Source organism: Miniopterus schreibersii (genome assembly GCF_964146895.1).
Source record: "Miniopterus schreibersii genome assembly, chromosome: 19".
In the NCBI taxonomy this organism is placed as follows: Eukaryota; Metazoa; Chordata; class Mammalia; order Chiroptera; family Miniopteridae; genus Miniopterus; species Miniopterus schreibersii.
The window spans coordinates 27158726-27178216 of NC_138119.1; the positions used below are offsets into that span (position 1 = coordinate 27158726).

A 19491-nucleotide genomic window follows, 5' to 3' on the forward strand; every position below is an offset into this window, starting at 1 on the left:
GAGTTCACTCCAGGCAGCCCCAGAGAGGGAACTGGCTTTGTAGATTCAGGAGACCCTGTCCTAAGGCTGGTTGACACCCACCTGAAGTGGCACCAAGACAGGAGCATTGAGGGCCATAAACTAGGTCTTTGGAGACCCCACAGATAAAGTGCCAGTGAAGGAGTGAGAGCCTGGGCTTGCTGAGAGCTCACAGGACACGGTGGTTACGTGACCCCCACAAGAAAGCTGCAAAACCTCCGTCCCAAGTAACTGCCCAGCACCAACCCCACTGCTTCCAGCTGTCCTCGCTTCTGGAGAGAGCCTGTGACCATGTCCCACAACTGTTTGACTGCCTCTCAGTTCATGTCCACATGTATAATTACATCTCTTACAATATGCCAAGCAGACATAAAAAGAAGGAAAGTAAAGGATTATTGAGGGCTATTATTCCTGAACAGAGTAGCTGTCATAGTGGCTGGCTGTCAAAGAAGCCTCCCTGAGGAGCAAGGACAGGCCTGTGTCACCGAGCGCCAGCCTGCGGTAGAGCAAGGGGTTATGGCTGAGGTTCCAAAATCCCAGCTTCGCCAAATTCCCAGCTCAGCCTGTCACAGTGAGTTTTGGAAAAAATAAATCAGATCATGTTACTCCCCTACTTAAAACCCTCCAATGGCTCCAACTGTCCTTAAAAGAGAACCCAACCCTCTTCGCAGTCTGGCTGTCACCTCTTCCTCCAGACTCATGGGGACTCCTTGCCACACGCTCTCCAGCCCCAGAGGCTCCCTTCCCTTCTATGCCTCAAACCTGCTACTTCCCATCTCAGGGCCCTGCTGCTAGCCCTTCCCTCTGCCTGTCTCCACCTAGTCCCAGGTCTTCCCCTGGCTGCCCCCTCCTCACCCATCTCTCAGCTGAGTGTCACCTGCAGCCTCAAAGAGGCCAGTCCTGCCCATCCGACCCACAGTGGCTCTCACACCTTGGCCTCCATTGCTCGCTTACTTGTTTGCTTGTTTATGCTCCGCTTTCACTCCTGGAACACAAGCCAAGTGAGGGCAGGGACGCTGTCTACCTCAGGATTGCTTTTAGCTTGGCTCTTGGAATAGCGCTTAGACCACTTAATCGGTATCATAAATAACTGGATTAAACGAAAAGGAAAGGAGATGGTTACTAGGTCTTTTCACATTTTTGAAAATTAAAATGTATTCATTCAAACATTTTTAAGGGCCCTCTAGACATTAGACACTATGGTACTGTGGGGAATACATGGACAAGTCAGACCCTGACCTCCAAGAGCTCCCTGTCCAGGAGGGATGTAGGACATGCCCAGAAAGAACTCTGTAAGGGTTCTTGCATATGTATTTGAAATGGGTTTAAAAGCCAAATATAAACAATATAGAAAACACGGTGAATATTTTTCTGATTTTTAAAATGCATAAGCAATGAAAATTTAAAAAGGGGAAATGACAAGTTTAATCTTTCCAACAAGATGGAAGAGGGATGGCTCCAGGTCTTCTTTTAAAAATCACGATAGCAGCCTGAATCGCTTAAAACATTCCCGAACCTGAGCAACTTAGAGGGGTTAGATGGACAGGTAGAGCAGTCACAATACACCTTCCTAAAAGGGCTGGCGCCGCTACAGTTCTGGGTAAAATGGAAAATGCCTCAGTCAGCAAGAATCGAACCAAACCTCACCAATCATTCTTATGTTCTTGCCCAAACTAAGCTAAGCTCAATTTAAACAAGCCACCTTATTATCGCAAATGAAACAGAGCTGCTTTCTCCTACCATCTCTTCTCCCAGGTTGGTCACTGTCTCCCTTTTCCTTCTGTAGCGTGACATTAACAACTCCAGCCAACAGCCTTCTTCCGAGGCTCTTCGTAAGTGAGCTGCGATTACTGTCTTCCCTTTGATTTCTGGAAGATGCGGAAGGACTCAGCTCACCGAATTTTCCATCATCATAAAACGCCAGTATCAGAAGTGCTCCCACTTCGTTCAACGTGACATCTCCGTCTTGCGCAGAGCCTGTGACCACCGTTTGACTGCCTCCCAGTTCATGTCCACATGTGTAATCACATCTCTTACAATATGCCAAGCACTCCATCCACTTAAAAGGAAACAAGTCCCTCCTTGCCGTTGGCTAGGCTGAGATCACAGATAGGGCTCTTGGCTTTGTAGAAATTTGCCGTTCATTCCAGAGAAGTCGGCGTTACTTCCATCAGCGTGAGCGACGCAGCTGATTCATTTCAGGGGTGCTACCTACTTGCTACTGTGCCAAACACTAAGCACGCAGGATAGCCCCACGAACCAGAGTTCTTGTTCAGAGCTTGTTGGAGCCAACGAATGGACTTAATTTTATTTTTCCAAAAACCTATGCCAATTTCTCCACCATCTCCTCTTTTACGAGGGGAAAATGATTTTCTTCTCTTGGCCATCACTGGGAGAGAAGGGTTCTTCAAGTACCACCCCGTGGCTCTTCGCTCTTCCAGCCCTCTCCAGTGCCCCGGGATACATTTACGGGAAGAAGCCTTTGCTCTCTGGGGTACAAGGGCACCTCTCGCCGCCTCTGCCTCCTCGGCCCCTGGCAATCACACTCTGCTTCTCTCCAGCCAACAGAAACCACTTTTCCTAAGTCTAAAGGACACTTAAGACCTGCTGGTGGCTAAACAGCAAAGCGTTGCTCCAATTTAAAAAAGGGAAAAATCCCACTCAAACGTCCCTCTCCACCAGCTGCCAAGGGCTTTCTTTCCTCCCCATTCACAGCTTAACTTCTTCAAAGTGTTGTCACTCACCCCACCCTCTTGCACCTGGCCTCGGGGTCACGTTCCAGCGAAACAGTTCTCACTGAGGTGCCCAGTGACACACCACGCTCAGTCCCCAGCCGGCTCGATCTCCCAAACTAGAAGCAGAAAAGACCCATTTTCTAACGAGGGCTGAAAATAAATAGGTGACACCCCCACCTCACCCTGGGACTTCTCAGAGATGGAGGTCTGACAGCTCCTGGGAACCACCTCCACCCCACACACTTCCTCTAAGCTGGGCAGATACAGAGGAAGGGGCTCCTTGGTGTCCCTAAGCTCCCGGCTTAGTGGGGAGTGCTGCCATGGGAGGGGAAAGAAGAGGCCTCATCACAGACACCGGGCATGGCTGCAAGAAGGGGAGACTGACCTCTCACTCGCCAACTGGATAAGCAAGGGACATGTTATTTGCTCTGTGCCTACCAGACCAGGGGAGAGAAAATTGCCAAGAGATGGCAGGGCAGAAAGAAGCTGCTCTCCCCACCGCTTGGTTCACCGAACACAGACTTAGGTGACTACTTAGGCAGAGCATCCTCCCAGTACCACGAAAAAGGGCAAGAAGATCCCAGCACCAGTTTATTAGAGGGACTTAACCATGCCTCTCCCCTCCCCACCCAGCACAGGAGACAGGGCTGACACCCACAGGAAGGAAAGAGAGGAGGGGCCCCAGGGCCAGACCACCCCTCCTCCCCACTTCGAGTCACACACAGCAGCCTGGCAAGTGATAATCTCAGAAAAAGCTCTAAGTCGAATGTCTGTTTTTCTCATGATGGTATTGCCCGATATATCCAAGTGAGTGGCACACGGAAGGCTTAATAATTACTTGTTGAATAAATGACCAAGTAGCTTCTTACTAACCCTCACCTTCCTGGCCCTTTTTGCCTCATTTCATTCATTCCCTCCTACCAGAAATGTCTGTTGAAGGTTAATACCATCCAGTGTAGTCATGGAAAGGCGACCAAGGCATGTTCCCTGCCCTCGAGAAAGTTACTGGAGAACATAAGAAAAGTACAAACCTGCATCCACAGCGAGGGGTGATGTGAACAGCAGCACGGCGGTCATACTAAGCACCAAAGACAGGGGCTCAGAAATCCAGACCACTCCCTGAAGTATAGACCCAGGCAGCCTTTCCTCATCGGTTTCGATACGGAATTCCCATGCCTGCCCTTCCCATGACTTCTGGTGCTTTATCCCTCCTGCGAAAATGCACTTACCCTTGATGTGCCAAGGGTAGCAGTGTACACGCTATGTGCAACATCCTGGAGAAAGCCAGGACAATCCCTCGTCCTCGGGTCTGGGGTATACTGAGCGGATTTCAATGCACAGCCCAGGATGAGGCCCTGGAGAAAGGACAAGGTACGTATGGCCTTCCGTGGAACTCCACCATGTGTAGGCCGGCTCGGAGGAATCGCGGTTGGTTTAGGACAAAGGTAATGCCGATCATGTCCAGTTCCCCTCGGGAGCATCCTGCCCACAGGGAGGTGGTCATGCCTGTGGAGAACTGAACCGCCTTTCCCAGAAGTCACCTGACTTACAGACTGCTGAAGAGCAGACTCTCAGTCAGAATTAATTTGCATTTAGAGCCAGGAGCTTGCAGAAAGCTCATCACTCTACATGACTTCTGGTTTCCCTGTAATCTTCAGCTTACAGTGAACAACCATTATTGCTTCCCACATATATTTTTGACAGGCGTTTTAGTGAAAATTTTTCACCTCTGTTAGACTAATGCATGCTCAATATAAAAAAAAAAAAATCTAGAAAATACAGCAAAGTTGATAGAAAAAAAAATCTCATGCATATTTTTATCAGCATTGCTAATATTCTGGTATATTTCCATTTAACCTCTGATTTAATAGCTACTTGGAATTAATAAGCCAACTCTGCTAAAAATCACCAATAAATAGGATATAAACTGCCATCTGTAATCTCTTTCAATTATGAACACGCCATATCTTTATGACTATAAAACAACCAATAGATTCAGTTTAAAAAGCTTAAATTCAGTGGGAAAACTGGTGACGTGGGTCATTTAACGCATGAATACAAGTTGGCACTCTTCTGTTTGTCTTTCCAGATGCCCAAAGGTTAGAATTAAGTTTGTTCAAGTTCTTGGTTAACTATCACTTCAGATATAAACCCCTTTAAACATAAATTTCTTTTGATTATTTAAGAAGGACTGTTTAATCTCGTGTGATTCTGGGATGCACCAAAAAACAGAGTGCTAATGGTGTTTCCTTGACAAGTATACAACTGCCCACATTTATCAAGATATTGAACAAGAATTTTATTTTCATCTTTCTTCCCTAATAGGCAGGCTACTCAATAATATTGAAAATAAAAATTACTGGCTTACCTGATTAAGAAATCATGAAGTCCAACGTCAAAATACCTGTTCAGAGGAGACATAGACAAGTCTATCAATAGAAGATATTTACAGAAATGGTGAACTTGACCAAATATATATAATTTACATTCAGAGCATGGTGAATAAATGGATTACTCTATGACTGTCCGGCCTCTGGAGCAGCCGCAGCAGCATCACCTGGGAACTTGCTGCACATGCAAATTCCCAGGCCCCACCTCAGACCCAACAATGAGATTGAACAGTGCTCCGAGTGATTCTCATAAAGAACCACCACTCTATGACGGCAAAAGTACTTGGGGAAGCCTAAGATCTCTCCAGAAATTAAGGCCCTGGGGGTGGATGGACCGGGTACCTTCCATTTTTCCAAAAGGTGAGTCCTTTCATAACACTAGTTGTCTCAGATGTTCAAAAATAAGTAAAAAATACTTAAATATATTTAAAACTACATTGGCCAAAGGGAAGAATAGGAGAGGGGAAGGCTGAGATCTGATCCTTCCTGCCCCTCCCAGCCAAAGTCCCCACAGTTTTCCCCAGGGAGAGCAGCCCTGTCCCCACCTGGGTCTGTCCAAAGGAAGAGAGCAGAGCAGCTCCACGTACTTGCTGGTGAGTCTACCACTGAGTGGGGCCTCACACCAGGCATCCAGTAAGCCCTGGGCTGGGGGTGGAGTAAAAAGACTGCCTGGCCAGAATCATGAAGCTGCTGCCCACCAGGCATTATGACTACTTCTAACATCTAGATAGTGATTGTGTCCTCTCCCCCTCCCCCGCCAGGCTGGCCTCCAGGGTTAGTGATCTGCCTGAGTAAAGCCTGAGTTCATTCTGCCTCTAAGGACAATGAGCAGTAGACACAGAAATTCACCCTCAAGTGGGGTTTGACTGCCCAGGCCCTGACTCTCCCTAGCTCCCAGCTCCACCCCTGCGTGTATCCCAGGAGCACCCAGCATGCCCAGCACCTCAGCCCACCGGACATATGGCAGGCGACGACTGACATTAAAACAGGATTCCTTGTGGGGTGGCTTTAAATGGCAAGGCTCTTTTATGTACTGGAGCATCTATTTGCAGATCATGGACATGGGGTAGGTGAGAACAGAGAAACAAAGGCAAACATAATAGTTACCACTTGAACCATTTTTAGATATTCGGTTCAATGGCATTCAAGTGCATTCACAGTGCTGTGCAACCATCACCACCATCCATCTCCAGAATTTTTCCCATCTCCTCAAATGAAACTCTGGGTTTCCTTTTTACCAAGGTGAAGCTGATTTCGGCTCCTTCCAAAGGGCTCGGGGGTGGGGCCTCCTCTGTGGGGCTGTGTCTTTCGTTTCAAAACACAAGCAAACCAAGGAAATTTCTAGAAATATGTTCTCCTTAGCTATCCTGTACAGACAGATGGAGCTAGGTCAGGGATGGAAAAAGCCCTTCCTTCCTTCCTTCCTTCCTTCCTTCCTTCCTTCCTTCCTTCCTTCCTTCCTTCCTTCCTTCCTTCCTTCCTTTCTCTTTCTTTAGAACTGTATACCAGGCACTGCATACAGAGGCACTCTGTACATTATCTCTTTTAATCCTGTTTAAAATCCGCCCCTGTTTTATAAAGCCACATGTACTTATCCCCAGCCACAGAGCTAGTAAATTGAGGAGTCGGGATCTAGCTCAGGGTACCAGCTGCAAGTCTGTGCTTATTGCCTTCATGTATTCAGCCACTGTCGCACTTAAGCAATATTTACCACGTGCTTCCAATGTGCCAGGTAGCAGGAAGTCAGCAGTGCAGAGCACATAACCCCCGGCAAAGCAATGGCAAAGCCAACACTAATTTCCATACAATGAGATCAGTATCAAACATTCTCTCCCTTCCTGGATTGCAAACTCCTTGAGGGCACCAAGCAAATTCTCAAGAACTATCTGTTGCCCTGGCTGGTGTGGCTCAGTTGGTTGGGCGCTATCATGGGCACTGAAAGGTTACCGGTGGGATTCCCAGTCAGGGCATATGCCAGGGTTGTAGGCTCGATCCCTGGTAAGGGGCATGCAGGAGGCAGCCAATTGATGTTTCGCTCTCACATCGGTGTTTCTCTCTCCCTCTTCCTCTCCCTTCCAATCTCTCTCTCAAAATAAAAAAGTAAAAGAGATACCTAGTGAGTGAATCAACATGTGAATGATACGTGGTAACAAGGCACCAATGCCTCTGTCTGCTCTGGCCCTTCTCACCATACACTGCAGATTGAAGACGCTCAAAAGTAGTTATTTAACACATCAACCATTACATGTAAGTATGTAAGATAAACACCCAGAGATAGAAACGGGGCTTTTCTTCTGAACTAAGACATCTGACAAAGTGTAGCACAACCATTCTCACCTTTAAAAAAATAATCTCATGCCACCAGCGCACACACAGTAAGCCAGTTTTCCTCATGAGGACCCATACTCGATCCTATTCACTTCATTCTGGCTCCTTCCAGAAATTAAAAAGAGGAAATCTTTTCTATGTGTACATGATATGAAAATGTCATCTGAACAATCAATTGTCAGCAGCAATGGGAAGTGGCTTTCAGCTTGATATACGTACAGAAGGGGACTTTCTAACAAGTTGCAAGGCCCTAACGAGGCAATAAATTTCCCATGAGGGATGGGTGTGAGCCTGAGTTAAAAGGGTATTTAGAGGAGACCAAGCCATCAGATAGAAAACTGGAATGGATGACCTTACAGGCTCCATCTGGCCTCAGGCTTCCTGTCGTAGTCACTTTCAGGAAGCATCTCTAAGAGTGAATCCTAACTCCCACAGCGGCAGCTCTTGTCTAATATCCATCCGCAAATGAGCGGGCTGATGCAGCCTGATGGTTTATTTATTATGATGATGACTTCTATTCTTGTTAGGGCCTCACAGTGCATCAGAATTAGGCTCCTGGCGCCTGACTAGATGGTGCTGAGCATATGTTTACTCACTGAGCCAGAGACTTAAATATCCTCGCGTTCAGCAACCCCCTTTGACAGAGGAGTGTCAGGCCCACTCAGCATGTCTGTGGCAGGACTCAGGCCAGAACCCACAGTAGGCTCTAGGATTTGTCCTGCTCTTCCAGACGGCCTGCCTCTCAGGTCCTGGTCCTTCTGCTCAGGCTGATCTTGGCTGTTGGGGAGCTGGGGTTAGAAAAAGCAATGAACTGGGGCCAGAACCTGCACCTGCCACACAACCAATGAGCTAAGTTTTCAAAGCACAGTTGTTATGGCCACTTAGCATGGCCCATGCAGGGCGGTATTTACATGAACGACCACATTCAGATCTCAATCCTTGTCTCAGCTGCAATTTACAGCCCTCACAGGTTTTCATCTCCAGACTGTCTATCTCATCAGTGGGTTGCAAAACTCTCACATTCCTGCCTAGGACATTTGAAAACTGACTTAGAGAACTGGAAGTAAAAACCAAATCAAATCGCCATGAGAAGGAAGTATATACCTAGACTCAGGAAGCCTTGATTAGTACTAGCTGGGCTACCCAACTTAGTTTCAGAGAGTGGTAAAGATCTTAAAGTGTGTCTGCTCTAACCTCCTCGCTAGAAAGATCAGGAAATGGAGGGTAAGGAAGATGGAATAGTGTAAAACATAAATATGTAATAGTGGCAGAGCCGAGGCTAACAGACCAGGCCCGCCAGGCCCAGTTCTTTATTCAAAGAGTCACACCACTGCCCACCGCTCAGTCTCGGTCCACGTCTTTGTTTTCTGAGAATGCCCGAGACACACTGCTTGGAACAGGCTTCCTGATGGCACCATACAGTAACTGGCATCACATCATGCCATCTCCGCCTCCGTCCGTAAATGTCATGTGAGTACAGAGTCTGCGGGATGCCGCTCCCTCACTTCCTTAGGTTCCTTCCACAGTCTGGCCAAGGCTGGATCTAACCTGCATATCAGTCTGAGATTCAGAGCCTGCTGACAGTCAAGAATAAAAAGGGATGCTGGGAAAACAGGGAAAAGTGAAAGTGAACTTAGGTCAGTAAGACCCCAGCGGCCATATGTTTTTACTTAGTGGTGTGTTTTCGACTGGCTTCTAAACTGTTTAACTAGAGACATCTGGCCTGCTTAGAGTCAAATAGCGCTTTAAAGATAATTTGTCATTTTTCAGGAACGCCAGTAAAAACAAAAAAATATCAGCTAGGGTTGCTAAAACAGATTTGTTTTTCACAGCAGGGTGTATCAAATTATATTTAAGGTCATGTCTACACTTTCCCTATAAGATTCCTCTAAGTAGGGCACACCTCTGTGTACGGAATAACCCCGCTGCACAAAACATAAAAGTTTAATTATACCCCATTCATCTACAGGGAGAATTTCTCACAAGCTCACTGCTTAGACCACACTCCCAGGCCAATAAGCAAGCAGGAAAAAAGGCAGGGAGTGTAACTCCTGTCACGAGCCCACATGTTACATTCTACAAGAAACTTGAATCCAGACACACAGCTGTGCATAAGGTCGGGCCACAGATTTGAAGTGAGAAACTCACAAACAACAGATACACTTAGCAGATGACCAGATAGGTAAAAGATACAAGCTACAGACACCAGGCTCACTTTATTTAGGGGTGCGAAGTCCCACACAGCCTATTTAGACTTCAATTGTATTGCCTCACTATAAAAATCACTAGTGTTCATATTCAAGATCTGGAAGTCACTGGTAATTAACCATGGGTGTACAAGAGTATCAATAGTAGGGGCTCTTAAATGAGCTTCTGCCAGCTCACTTGCAGCTCTGTCCAATGGTGCACAATATTAGACACTATAGAGCAGGGCTTTTTCATACGACCCACATTTAAAAAATATATGATATATCTCAACCCAATAATCACAAGTATATAGAGAGGCTGTGGTAACCAGGCTTTAAGACGGCCCTCAATGGTCCCCACCTCCTGGCATTCACACCCTTGTGCAGTGCCACTGTACCTGTATTGGTCTGTGCGACTAACAGAAGAGAAGAGAATCGTGGCTAAAGTGATGATGTGTTACTTCTGAGAGTCGGTTATAAAAGAGACTGTGGCTTCTGTCTTGCAGATGCTCTCTGGTTCTCTCTCTCAGGCCATGTGCTCTGGTAGAAGCCAGCTATAGTATTATGGGTAGCCCTAAGGAAAGCCCACACGACCAAGAGCTGAAACAGGAGTCAACAGCCACAAGAGCGAGCTCAGGTGCGGATCCTCCAGCCCAGTCAAGACTATAGCCCTGGCCAACCGCTTGTGTCAGCCTGAGTCAAACCATTCAACTAGGAAGCTTGTTTTAAATTGCTAAGTGTGGGGGTAATTTGTTACATGGCAATAGATAACTAATACAGGTATATAGCTGAAACAAAAAGTTTCAAGAAAACTTACCTTTACTCTGAACAATGCATAGTGACATTTCTATTCTATTCCATTTTTTCAAAATGCATCTGTAACCCACTGAAACAATTATGACCTACCAGTAGGTTATAACCTGACTGATTCAATAATATACCAAGTATCCAGAATCCCATATATACATATATGTATAACTTATATACGAGAGAGCCCGGGCTCATTAGTCTTTGGTCTTCTTTTCTATATACTCACTCCCCCGATAGTCTCACCACCCAGCCTCAGGGCTTTAAAAGCTAGCTATATGCTAAAAACTCCCAGGATGATATTTCCAACTCAAACCTCTCTCTTGTATTCCAGACCCATGTGTCGCCCTAATTATTAAACATCTCTCTTGAATGTCTACAAAAATTTAAACTTGGCACATCCAAACTAAACTCGTAATCAACCCCTCGCATCTCTTCCTCCTGCAGCCTTCCCCATCTCAGTTGATGGCAACTCCATCCTTCCAGCTGCTCAGGCTATAAACCCTGCAGTCATCCTTGCCTCTCTAATCCCCACATCCGATCCATCAGCAAACCCTGTTAGCTCTACTTTCAAAAATATATCCAGAATCGAATGACTTCCTACCACCTCCACTTCAGCAACCTCTCATGGACTCACTTGCTCTCCTAAAGGCCATTCTCAACAGAGCAATGAGAATTATTCTTTAAAAGCCCAAGACATATCACTCCTCTACTTAAATCCTACAGTGACTCCCCATTTCACTCAGAGGAGCAGCCAAAGTCTTTACGCCAGCCCACAAAGACCTGCATGTGGAGGATGGAGGCAAGGTGGTATCACACAGCATGTTAAGGTTTGGGGGTTTTTAGCTAATAGTGAGCTGAACAAATCAGCAGTGTTTGAGGCATTTAAAAAAATGCTAGCATTTTTTCACACTAGTAGAATTACAAAAAGAATCGATCAAGCATTTTGTGCTCACTACATCTCACACCTGGAGGGTCACTCTCGATTTCAAGTGCCTACTTCAAAGAGAGACTGACAAAGAGGAGCATGTTTAAAGGGTACCGACCAAGATAAGGAAGGGATCTGAAAGCACTATTTGAGGGGATGACACAGGGAACCAGGTAAGTTTCATATGGACAAGAAATGAATCAGAAAACACGATGGAGTAATTGTATTTTCAGGTAGATTTAGTGCAATTGTGATTATAACTGAATGGGCAGCCTTGGGAAGTTTCCTGTCACTAGATCGGATTCCCTTAATAACATCTATCCACCCATCCACCCATCCACCCACCCATCCACCATCCATCCATCCACCCACCCATCCACCATCCATCCATCCATCCATCCATCCATCCATCCATCCACCCATCCACCCATCCATCCATCCATCCATCCACCCACCCATCCATCCATCCATCCATCCATCCATCCATCCACCCACCCACCCACCCATCCACCCATCCACCCACCCATCCATCCACCCATCCACCCATCCATCCATCCATCCATCCATCCATCCATCCACCCACCCATCCACCCATCCATCCATCCATCCACCCATCCACCCATCCACCCATCCACCCATCCATCCACCCACCCACCCATCCATCCATCCACCCACCCACCCATCCATCCACCCATCCACCCATCCACCCATCCACCCATCCACCCATCCACCCATCCACCCATCCACCCACCCACCCACCCACCCACCCATCCACCCACCCACCCATCCATCCACCCATCCATCCATCCATCCATCCATCCACCCATCCACCCACCCACCCATCCATCCATCCATCCATCCATCCATCCATCCATCCATCCATCCATGCATCCGGCATTTATGAGCACACTACACATAGGCAGTACGTACGTAGAAAAGACCAAGTTACAATCCCTCTTTCATGGGGGATAATCAGGGAGCGAGGAGAGACCTACAATAAGCAGGCCGTTACTGCATTGTGTGACACATAGTGGGACAGAAGGAAGACATGGAGCAGTGGGAACCTGTAAGACGGAGAGAGAAATAACCAGGTAGGCTTTTCAGAGTAAACGACCTTGGCCTGAGCTGAGCTTTGAAGGTTATGGAAGAGTTAGCCAAAGGCTGTAGTTGGTGAATATAGAGGATGCAGAGAGATGAGAGTGTGTGAGTGTGTGTGTGAGTGAGAGAGAGAGAGAGAGGGAGATGACACTGCAGACAAAGGAAGCAGCTTACAGAAATGGAGACAAGAGGAAATGTGTCTCAGGTGAATGGGGGTGGGGAAGGTAACTCAACAGTTTGGTATGGCTGAGGGCAAGGTATGGGGCAGAGGCAGGAGAGAAATAATCATAGTAATAGTGCATGTTTCTGGGGTGTTCAGTATGTGTCAGACCCCATTTAATCCTCAGGATTGTACCATTACTCTTGTCTCCATCTCACAGTGGAGGCAGCTGAACCCAGAGAGGTAAATAACTCGCCTTTGGGTTCTCAGCTGGAAAGTGGCCGAGGCACCGTCCTAAGCCAGCAAGTGCGGCTCAGAGCCCACGGGCTCAGCGCTGCCTTCACACTGCCTCTCCGCGCATGCTCGCGTATCAGAGTTTGCAGTTTTTCCTAAGGGTGCTACAGAGCCATCAAACACATTTAAGCAAAGGAATGACTGGACAGAGATCTGCCTTCTAGAAAGATCCCACCTGGCTTCGGAGAAGCAGTGGAGGAGGCCAGGAGAGGTGGGAAGGCCAGGTCTGAGTGACGGCGGTAGTCCTGCGGAGATGGACACGAGGGACCTGAGCCGGCTTGAGCCAGCGTGGATGAAGGTCACAGCGGACCTCCCATTTCTTCCCTCTCCAATCAAAGACCTTCTTTAACCTCTTAAAAATGGTGTCTTTGGCAGGGTATGTGAAATGACTCCATAATGAAGAAGCTTGAACACATAGTGGCTGGTTTTTTGGTTGTCTTGTTAGGGATTGTTAGTTTGTTTTGTTTTTGCCTGGTGCGCCTTACAATGTGCTATTTTTGTCTTCTGGGGTGAAAATGTTGGCTTTGTAATTCCATATTTTAAGTATTTTTCTAAACCGAAAGTAAAAATCTCCACCATGGAACATTATTTTTAGTATATAAAGTCTCCACAATCTTTCCCTATTACCGAGTTTACACCTGACTGAAATGATGACCCCCAGGTTAAATGTCGAGGACCTCAATTAAAATTTCCAGCATAATCCACCACCAGGTCAGCGGGTCCCTGTTTCACTCCCTCGGTGAAAACATTCGTTTTGACTAATATTCTCATTAAGGAGTTTTGCCTGAGGACACGCAGTAATGTCAAGCCTGGGAAGTCCTCTGGGTGTTTCATTGAGCCAGAATAGCAACTCTTAGGTGAACGTGAACATTCTCCTGTTTAGTATGTGAGCCTCAGTTTTCATGTCCAGTGGGGCTCTCCCCTAGGGAATTCTCCTGGGAACCAGGTCTAAAGAAGGGCGTTTCAACTCCACATGGAGATGCCCAAGAAAACCAGTAGAGACATGTCTCTCCTCATTTAAATCTGCGGTCATTATTCCTGGCAGAGTACCCTCGGGGCCAAAATGCTCAGACAAACCTTTCCTTTATTTAGTAAATGCTTAAGGCCAGGAGTTTCCTCCTGACTTTAACAGGTCTCTTTTTCTTCGTTCTTCTAAAACATTTGGTCCATTCCAGCCCAATGTAACTTGAAGGTCTGAGCAACCCACAAACCTAGGGTCCTGACCCTTTTATCAGACATCAGGGAGCAAAGCTCAGATGCCAAACCCTGGCTGATTAGGGAGCCAGGGTACCCGCGACCAGATCTCAAAGCTGTGTGTTTCAGATGCATTGCGGACTTTTGTAGGGTTACTGTTCTTGCTAAAATGGGCTCATAAGATTCTTGGCTTCCTTCTGCATCTCAGTGGTTAGTAGAGGCTCTATGTTGGGACGTGGAAAAGCTTTTAAGGACTATGCCTCCTACGGATAAGCCCACTGGGCTAATCTGAAATAACAGTGAGTGATGTACTGCCCTTCCCAAGGGACTGTGGCTCTGTAGACTGCTGACGACAAAGGCCTGGAAGTGACATGAGATGAGCATGCAGAACTTTCTGCTGAGCCCTCTTTAACGGACGGCATGCATTCGAGGGGAGTGTACTCTGGTGGATATGGTCGTGGGCAGTTTTCCTGGGTTTTCTCAATAATCAGCATGTAGGCAGCCTGACCCGTAACGGTCAGCTCTCCAAGCTCCAGATCGGAAATCAGAACCCGGGAGTTGATAGTTACCAAGACACACTGAACACCACTTGCTACAGAGTAGAAAGGACATTACAGAAAGAGGCTCTGGGAAGGGGGGGACTGGTCAAGGGGAACTGACCAAATACTTGGGGGAGGCTGACAACATACAAAATAATGACATGGGTGCCACTGCAAACACTAGTCAAGGAGCACAAAGTAAGACTCAAATTAGGCCCGCTTCTCTCTCATGGAGGCTTTAATTGGTGTTTACTCAACATTTATGTATTTAATTAATGCAGAGCAATTACGCAGTTAAATCAACAGGGCCTCAGAGTGACTTTTCAGCCATTTCTCCCAAAGAATCCCAGTTTAGCCCTGGCCCCGGGTTTATCTGCTTCTCCTGAACTCCTCTCCTCCCCTTGGTTAATGCCCCGACTTCTCACTTTAGCTCTTCAGGGCCAGCAGGAACCTATTTAACACAACCTTTTGCAAAACCCTCACATTTTAGAGATATAAGCCACACTGCATTCAAATTCAATTGCACCAGAAATGAATAATATATCAGAATAATGATTTTCTTATCAAAGAGGTTGAATCTTGAATGAACAAGTACTGATAGAAAGCCCATTACCTGGGATTTTTTGATTGGCAGGACTTATAAACCGCTCAGGAAAACACAGCTTCTGCTGCCTACCTTTCTGTATGGAAAATTCCTTTTTCTCTCACACCAAACTTGAGCATGGGATTCCTCCCCATTTTGGCTTCTTTGCTGTCTGTGAGAATTTTGCCTCTCACCTCATTTTATTCATGCGCTGAACCAAGAGTAACTTGGTGCCAGGCATTGCTCTGGCTCTTGGAACACATCGGTGAACAAAACAGACGAACACGGAGCTTCCGCTCCAACAGCAGGAGAGAGAAGCGTTGCATTCCAGGTAAGCAGAGCACACAGTGCGTGAGGGGGTGGTGAGCACACACACACACACACACACACACACACACACACACACTCAGAAAAAGTGGAGCAGAGTAAGGGGGTTGGCTGGGGTGGGGCGTTGCAATTTTAAACAGAATAGTCAGGATAAGTCCCATTTTGAAGGTGACGCTGAGTCAAGGCTTGAAAGAGATGAGGGAATTTGTGGTACAGGTAAGCTGGGGAAGAGTGGGTGACATTTACAGGGGTCCCCGCTGGAACATGAACGACTGTGCTGATCCATCGAGTTCTCAGAGGCTCTGGGCCTCTCTTCCAAGCTGATCACTATCCACTCACTATACAGCCCTTGTGTCCCATCACAGAAGACGCCTGTCCTTTGTGGTTGTCAAAACGAGCGTGTGAGAGGATGGTGCCCTGCGGTGACTTCGATTAACCTCCCTTGGAACCTACCTGGTCCCTGTCTTTCAACTGGACACCCCTCAGGGCCATTCCCTTGAAATCTCTACAGGACGTTCTCTTGTGTGTCTCCAGAGGACACACTGTTAATCCTCCATTGCTAAAACCCCTCCCGGTTGCTTTTCGTTTTTTTGAAGTCGTGTCCAATTCTGGGCATAGCCTCCCTGCCACATCCTCACAGTCCTGTAATGTGCTTTGTTCTCCCCCTTGATCCCGAACCCCTCCCTCTGCCCACAGACCTGCTGTCTTGCCACCTGAGCTGGCTCTTGAGCTATTTCCCAGCCACGCAGGTGCCCGGCCTGGCAGCCCCCCATTCTCTTGTGTCTTCTCCCACCCTCTGCACCAAGATCCGGGCTTCTTAGGAGTCACCTGAACAATCACATCATCGTAGGAATAAAGACTATCCAATGGAAACTATTTAAAATCATTACATGGCTTTAGGTTGAGAGGGCCTGGGAGCTGCATTCTCTCTCCTTTTCGGATTCTTCATGGGCAGATTTGCCCCTCCTTGTGGAAGAAAGCTGAAGGGGCTTTCAAAGCCACAGTATAATCAGCAAATCAAGCTTTCCCTTAGGCTAGCAACCTGTGTGGGATTCAACGACCGGGGCAGGGACACTTGCCTGCCTATCACTGAGGCCAACAAGAGGCGAACCAAGAGGCTTGCCCTCAGATGACAGTGCTGAATGCTCTTGACTCTTGAATTTGCAGGAGCCCCTAACTCTCGAGGAATGCAAACTACAGGAAAGGTACTGGGAGGTATGAACTGTGAATGCTGGTGGCAAATCCCCTGTAATTAACCACCTCGGAAGTCGGCTTGGTATAGAGGAAACACTGTCCTTTCCCTACACTGAAGGTCTGTGTGTGGGCCCTGACAGTCCACTCACACGGGCACACGCCCGGTCAGTCCCACCCTTGTCCAGCAGCCAAGGACATAGGGCAGAAGACAGTCGGAGTACTTAGACAAGCACCCAGTCTCCAGATAAAAGCTCTAATTATTAATAATGTGAACAGCACTTTCAGCATCTCCAGAACAATCCTTCAGAACGAGTGACGAAGAAATGAGCAGCTGATTAGAGTGGCTTCACTATGGGTAAGCGGTTAATGTAGTCTTAGGAAGATTCAGAAACATGCCCTTTAACAGGCTGTTACAGAAATCCGTTTCCCTTACTGTGAGAGTACTCTGTGTCTACGTGTCTCTATGATACAGCTAACAAATGTATTAATTAACATCCTGATTATACTTCTATCATTAGGGATAATTTGGAGGGATAAGAAATTATTTTAAAAGATAACCTATGCAAAGTGCCCGTTTCACAAGAACAGAATTCCTAGGGCTGATGGGTGGGACAAATATGTGAGACTACTAATCCAAGCGCATAAAATTCCTACCTCAGTTTTCAGAATCAGAGAATTTTAAAGCTGAAGAGGGTCTTAAAGATTCTAATTCTACTTCCTTTCTGAGCATGAAAGGAAACCGAGGCCCAATACTGTGGTTTATCAGATGGCCACAAGACAATTTAGGGCATGAGGTCTGGGATCCCATGGTCCAAGGGGCCCCAGAACATGAAGGGCTGCTGATCGAAAAGGTCAACACGTCAGTTCTGCTTGGAGCACCAAGGAGGGACAGGACAGGATGGGCCCTGTTCTTAAGCATCTGTGAAGTCAAGAATGAGGCCACAGCCCTGACCAGAGCAGGCTGAAGAACAGTCTATGGAGCCTGACTTGAGTCCACAGAAAGACCTGCCTCAGGGTGGCCAGATTCTGGGACTTTGACTGTGCTACATGTCCTAGAGGAAAGGGTTCTTTGCTAAAAAGTCACCCACACAGGAGCGTCCTTCATTCTCCCTCCCACCTAGGCCCTGGGCCCACTCCCGTGCGGTAGGGGGCTCCTTCCCCACCCACATTCTCATGTTCCCTCTTCCCTCCAGTGTTCCGCTCACCACTCGACACGAGGCAAGATACTGGGGTTCACGTGAAGGCTTACTTAGGAGCAGAGATGCCCCAGAAGCTCATCTTGCTGGTGCTCTGCACTTGGCCAGCCATGACCCTGAACTTATTTACAGACACGTCAGGGACCGCAGGAGGGTGGCTGGCAGGGCAGGGTTGCTGCAGACGAGGTATCCTTCCCAAATGAATCTCAGCACATCCAACTCAGGCTGATGGGGCTCCCACTGGCTAAGACGGGACACTCTGAGCCCTAAAGTATTAGGTACAGTAATGAGTTATGAGCTGCTGGAAAACAGAAATTGTTACGCCCATATAGATAATAAATAGACAAATGGAGGGAGAAGCTCTTTTTTACAGTAGAATGCCAACTGGTACGTAAAAAGTGGTAAATTCATCATTTTGCAACCTTCAGAGTAAAGACTGGCTCAGGCGAGGATCATCCATCCTGTTCTAGGGGGAAATTTTGACAAAGAACAGGATATTTGTATGGTCTTAAAGTGTCTCCCACAGATAGCTGATCAGTTGCAAAGCCAAAAAAAAAAAAAAGTAACTATGCAATGGATAAATGAGACTATACGGAAGGGTGTTCGGTCTAGTCTTCAGGTTGATGAAAATTAACATCACCAATGAGAACAGATGGACACATTTGTGTCTCCAGAGGTGATATCCTAAAAAGGACACAGGTCTTATGCAGCATCCCTGCTCAGAATGCATAACCTGAATCTAATCCTGAGGAAACATCATGCAAAGTCAGAACGGGGACTGTTCTATTAAATCAGGGAGAATTGTACTTTTCAACATCATGAAGAAAGACTCTGGGGATGTTCCAGATTAAAGAAGACCCTGGGACTATAATTCCATGGCAGGTTAGCACCTTTCCATTCACTCCTTTGTAAGAAATCAGGCCTGGGGTTAATAACAGGGTTTATCATTCCTTATAGGAACAAAGCACAGGTGGGAAATTAGAAGGTGTTTTTTTTTAATTCACAGACCTCTTACATAACCTAGCCCATGCTGAGTCTTGCAAAAATAAAAAGTAAAAACTTAGCCCTGTCCTTGGAGATGAGCCTGCAAATCAACCACAATGACATTTTGTCTCTGGGCTTTGCTGCTTAACTAAAATTTTCTCCCTGAATTGTGAAGTCATAGCATTCTGAACACAGCTTTTGCTCTGTGGCAAAAAAAAAAAAAAAAAGGTTTATCCCTATATTATTGAAATAGATTTATATTATAGAATGGGTTATACTTACAGTATTCTACTTTGCTTTCTGTGTCTCTAATCCCCTTTCCAACTGAACTTTCAGAATGCAATGCATTTAGAGACATAAAGTACATAGAGTAAAAATTAAACTTCCTTCAGTGAGCTGGCCACAGCTGACTTTCATCTGAGGTCCTAGTTCACTTAGAAGTTAAAAATGCATCAGCTAGCCCGGCCGGGCATGGCTCAGCGGTTGAGCATTGACCTAGGATCCAGGTGATCGGGGTTCGATTCCGGGTC

The 19491-nt window shown here is 46.8% G+C and overlaps 1 protein-coding gene across 6 annotated transcripts in view; it reads right to left on the reverse strand.

Moving 5' to 3' along the window:
• HHAT (hedgehog acyltransferase) overlaps nt 1-19491 on the reverse strand; it is a 179994-nt gene that overhangs the window by 93585 nt on the left and 66918 nt on the right. For all 6 annotated transcript variants that reach the window (XM_081121197.1, XM_081121193.1, XM_081121198.1 and 3 more), the window contains one exon: nt 5122-5157. In XM_081121197.1, coding sequence (XP_080977323.1) covers nt 5122-5157 — 36 coding nt within the window. The remainder of the gene's footprint in view (nt 1-5121; nt 5158-19491) is intronic.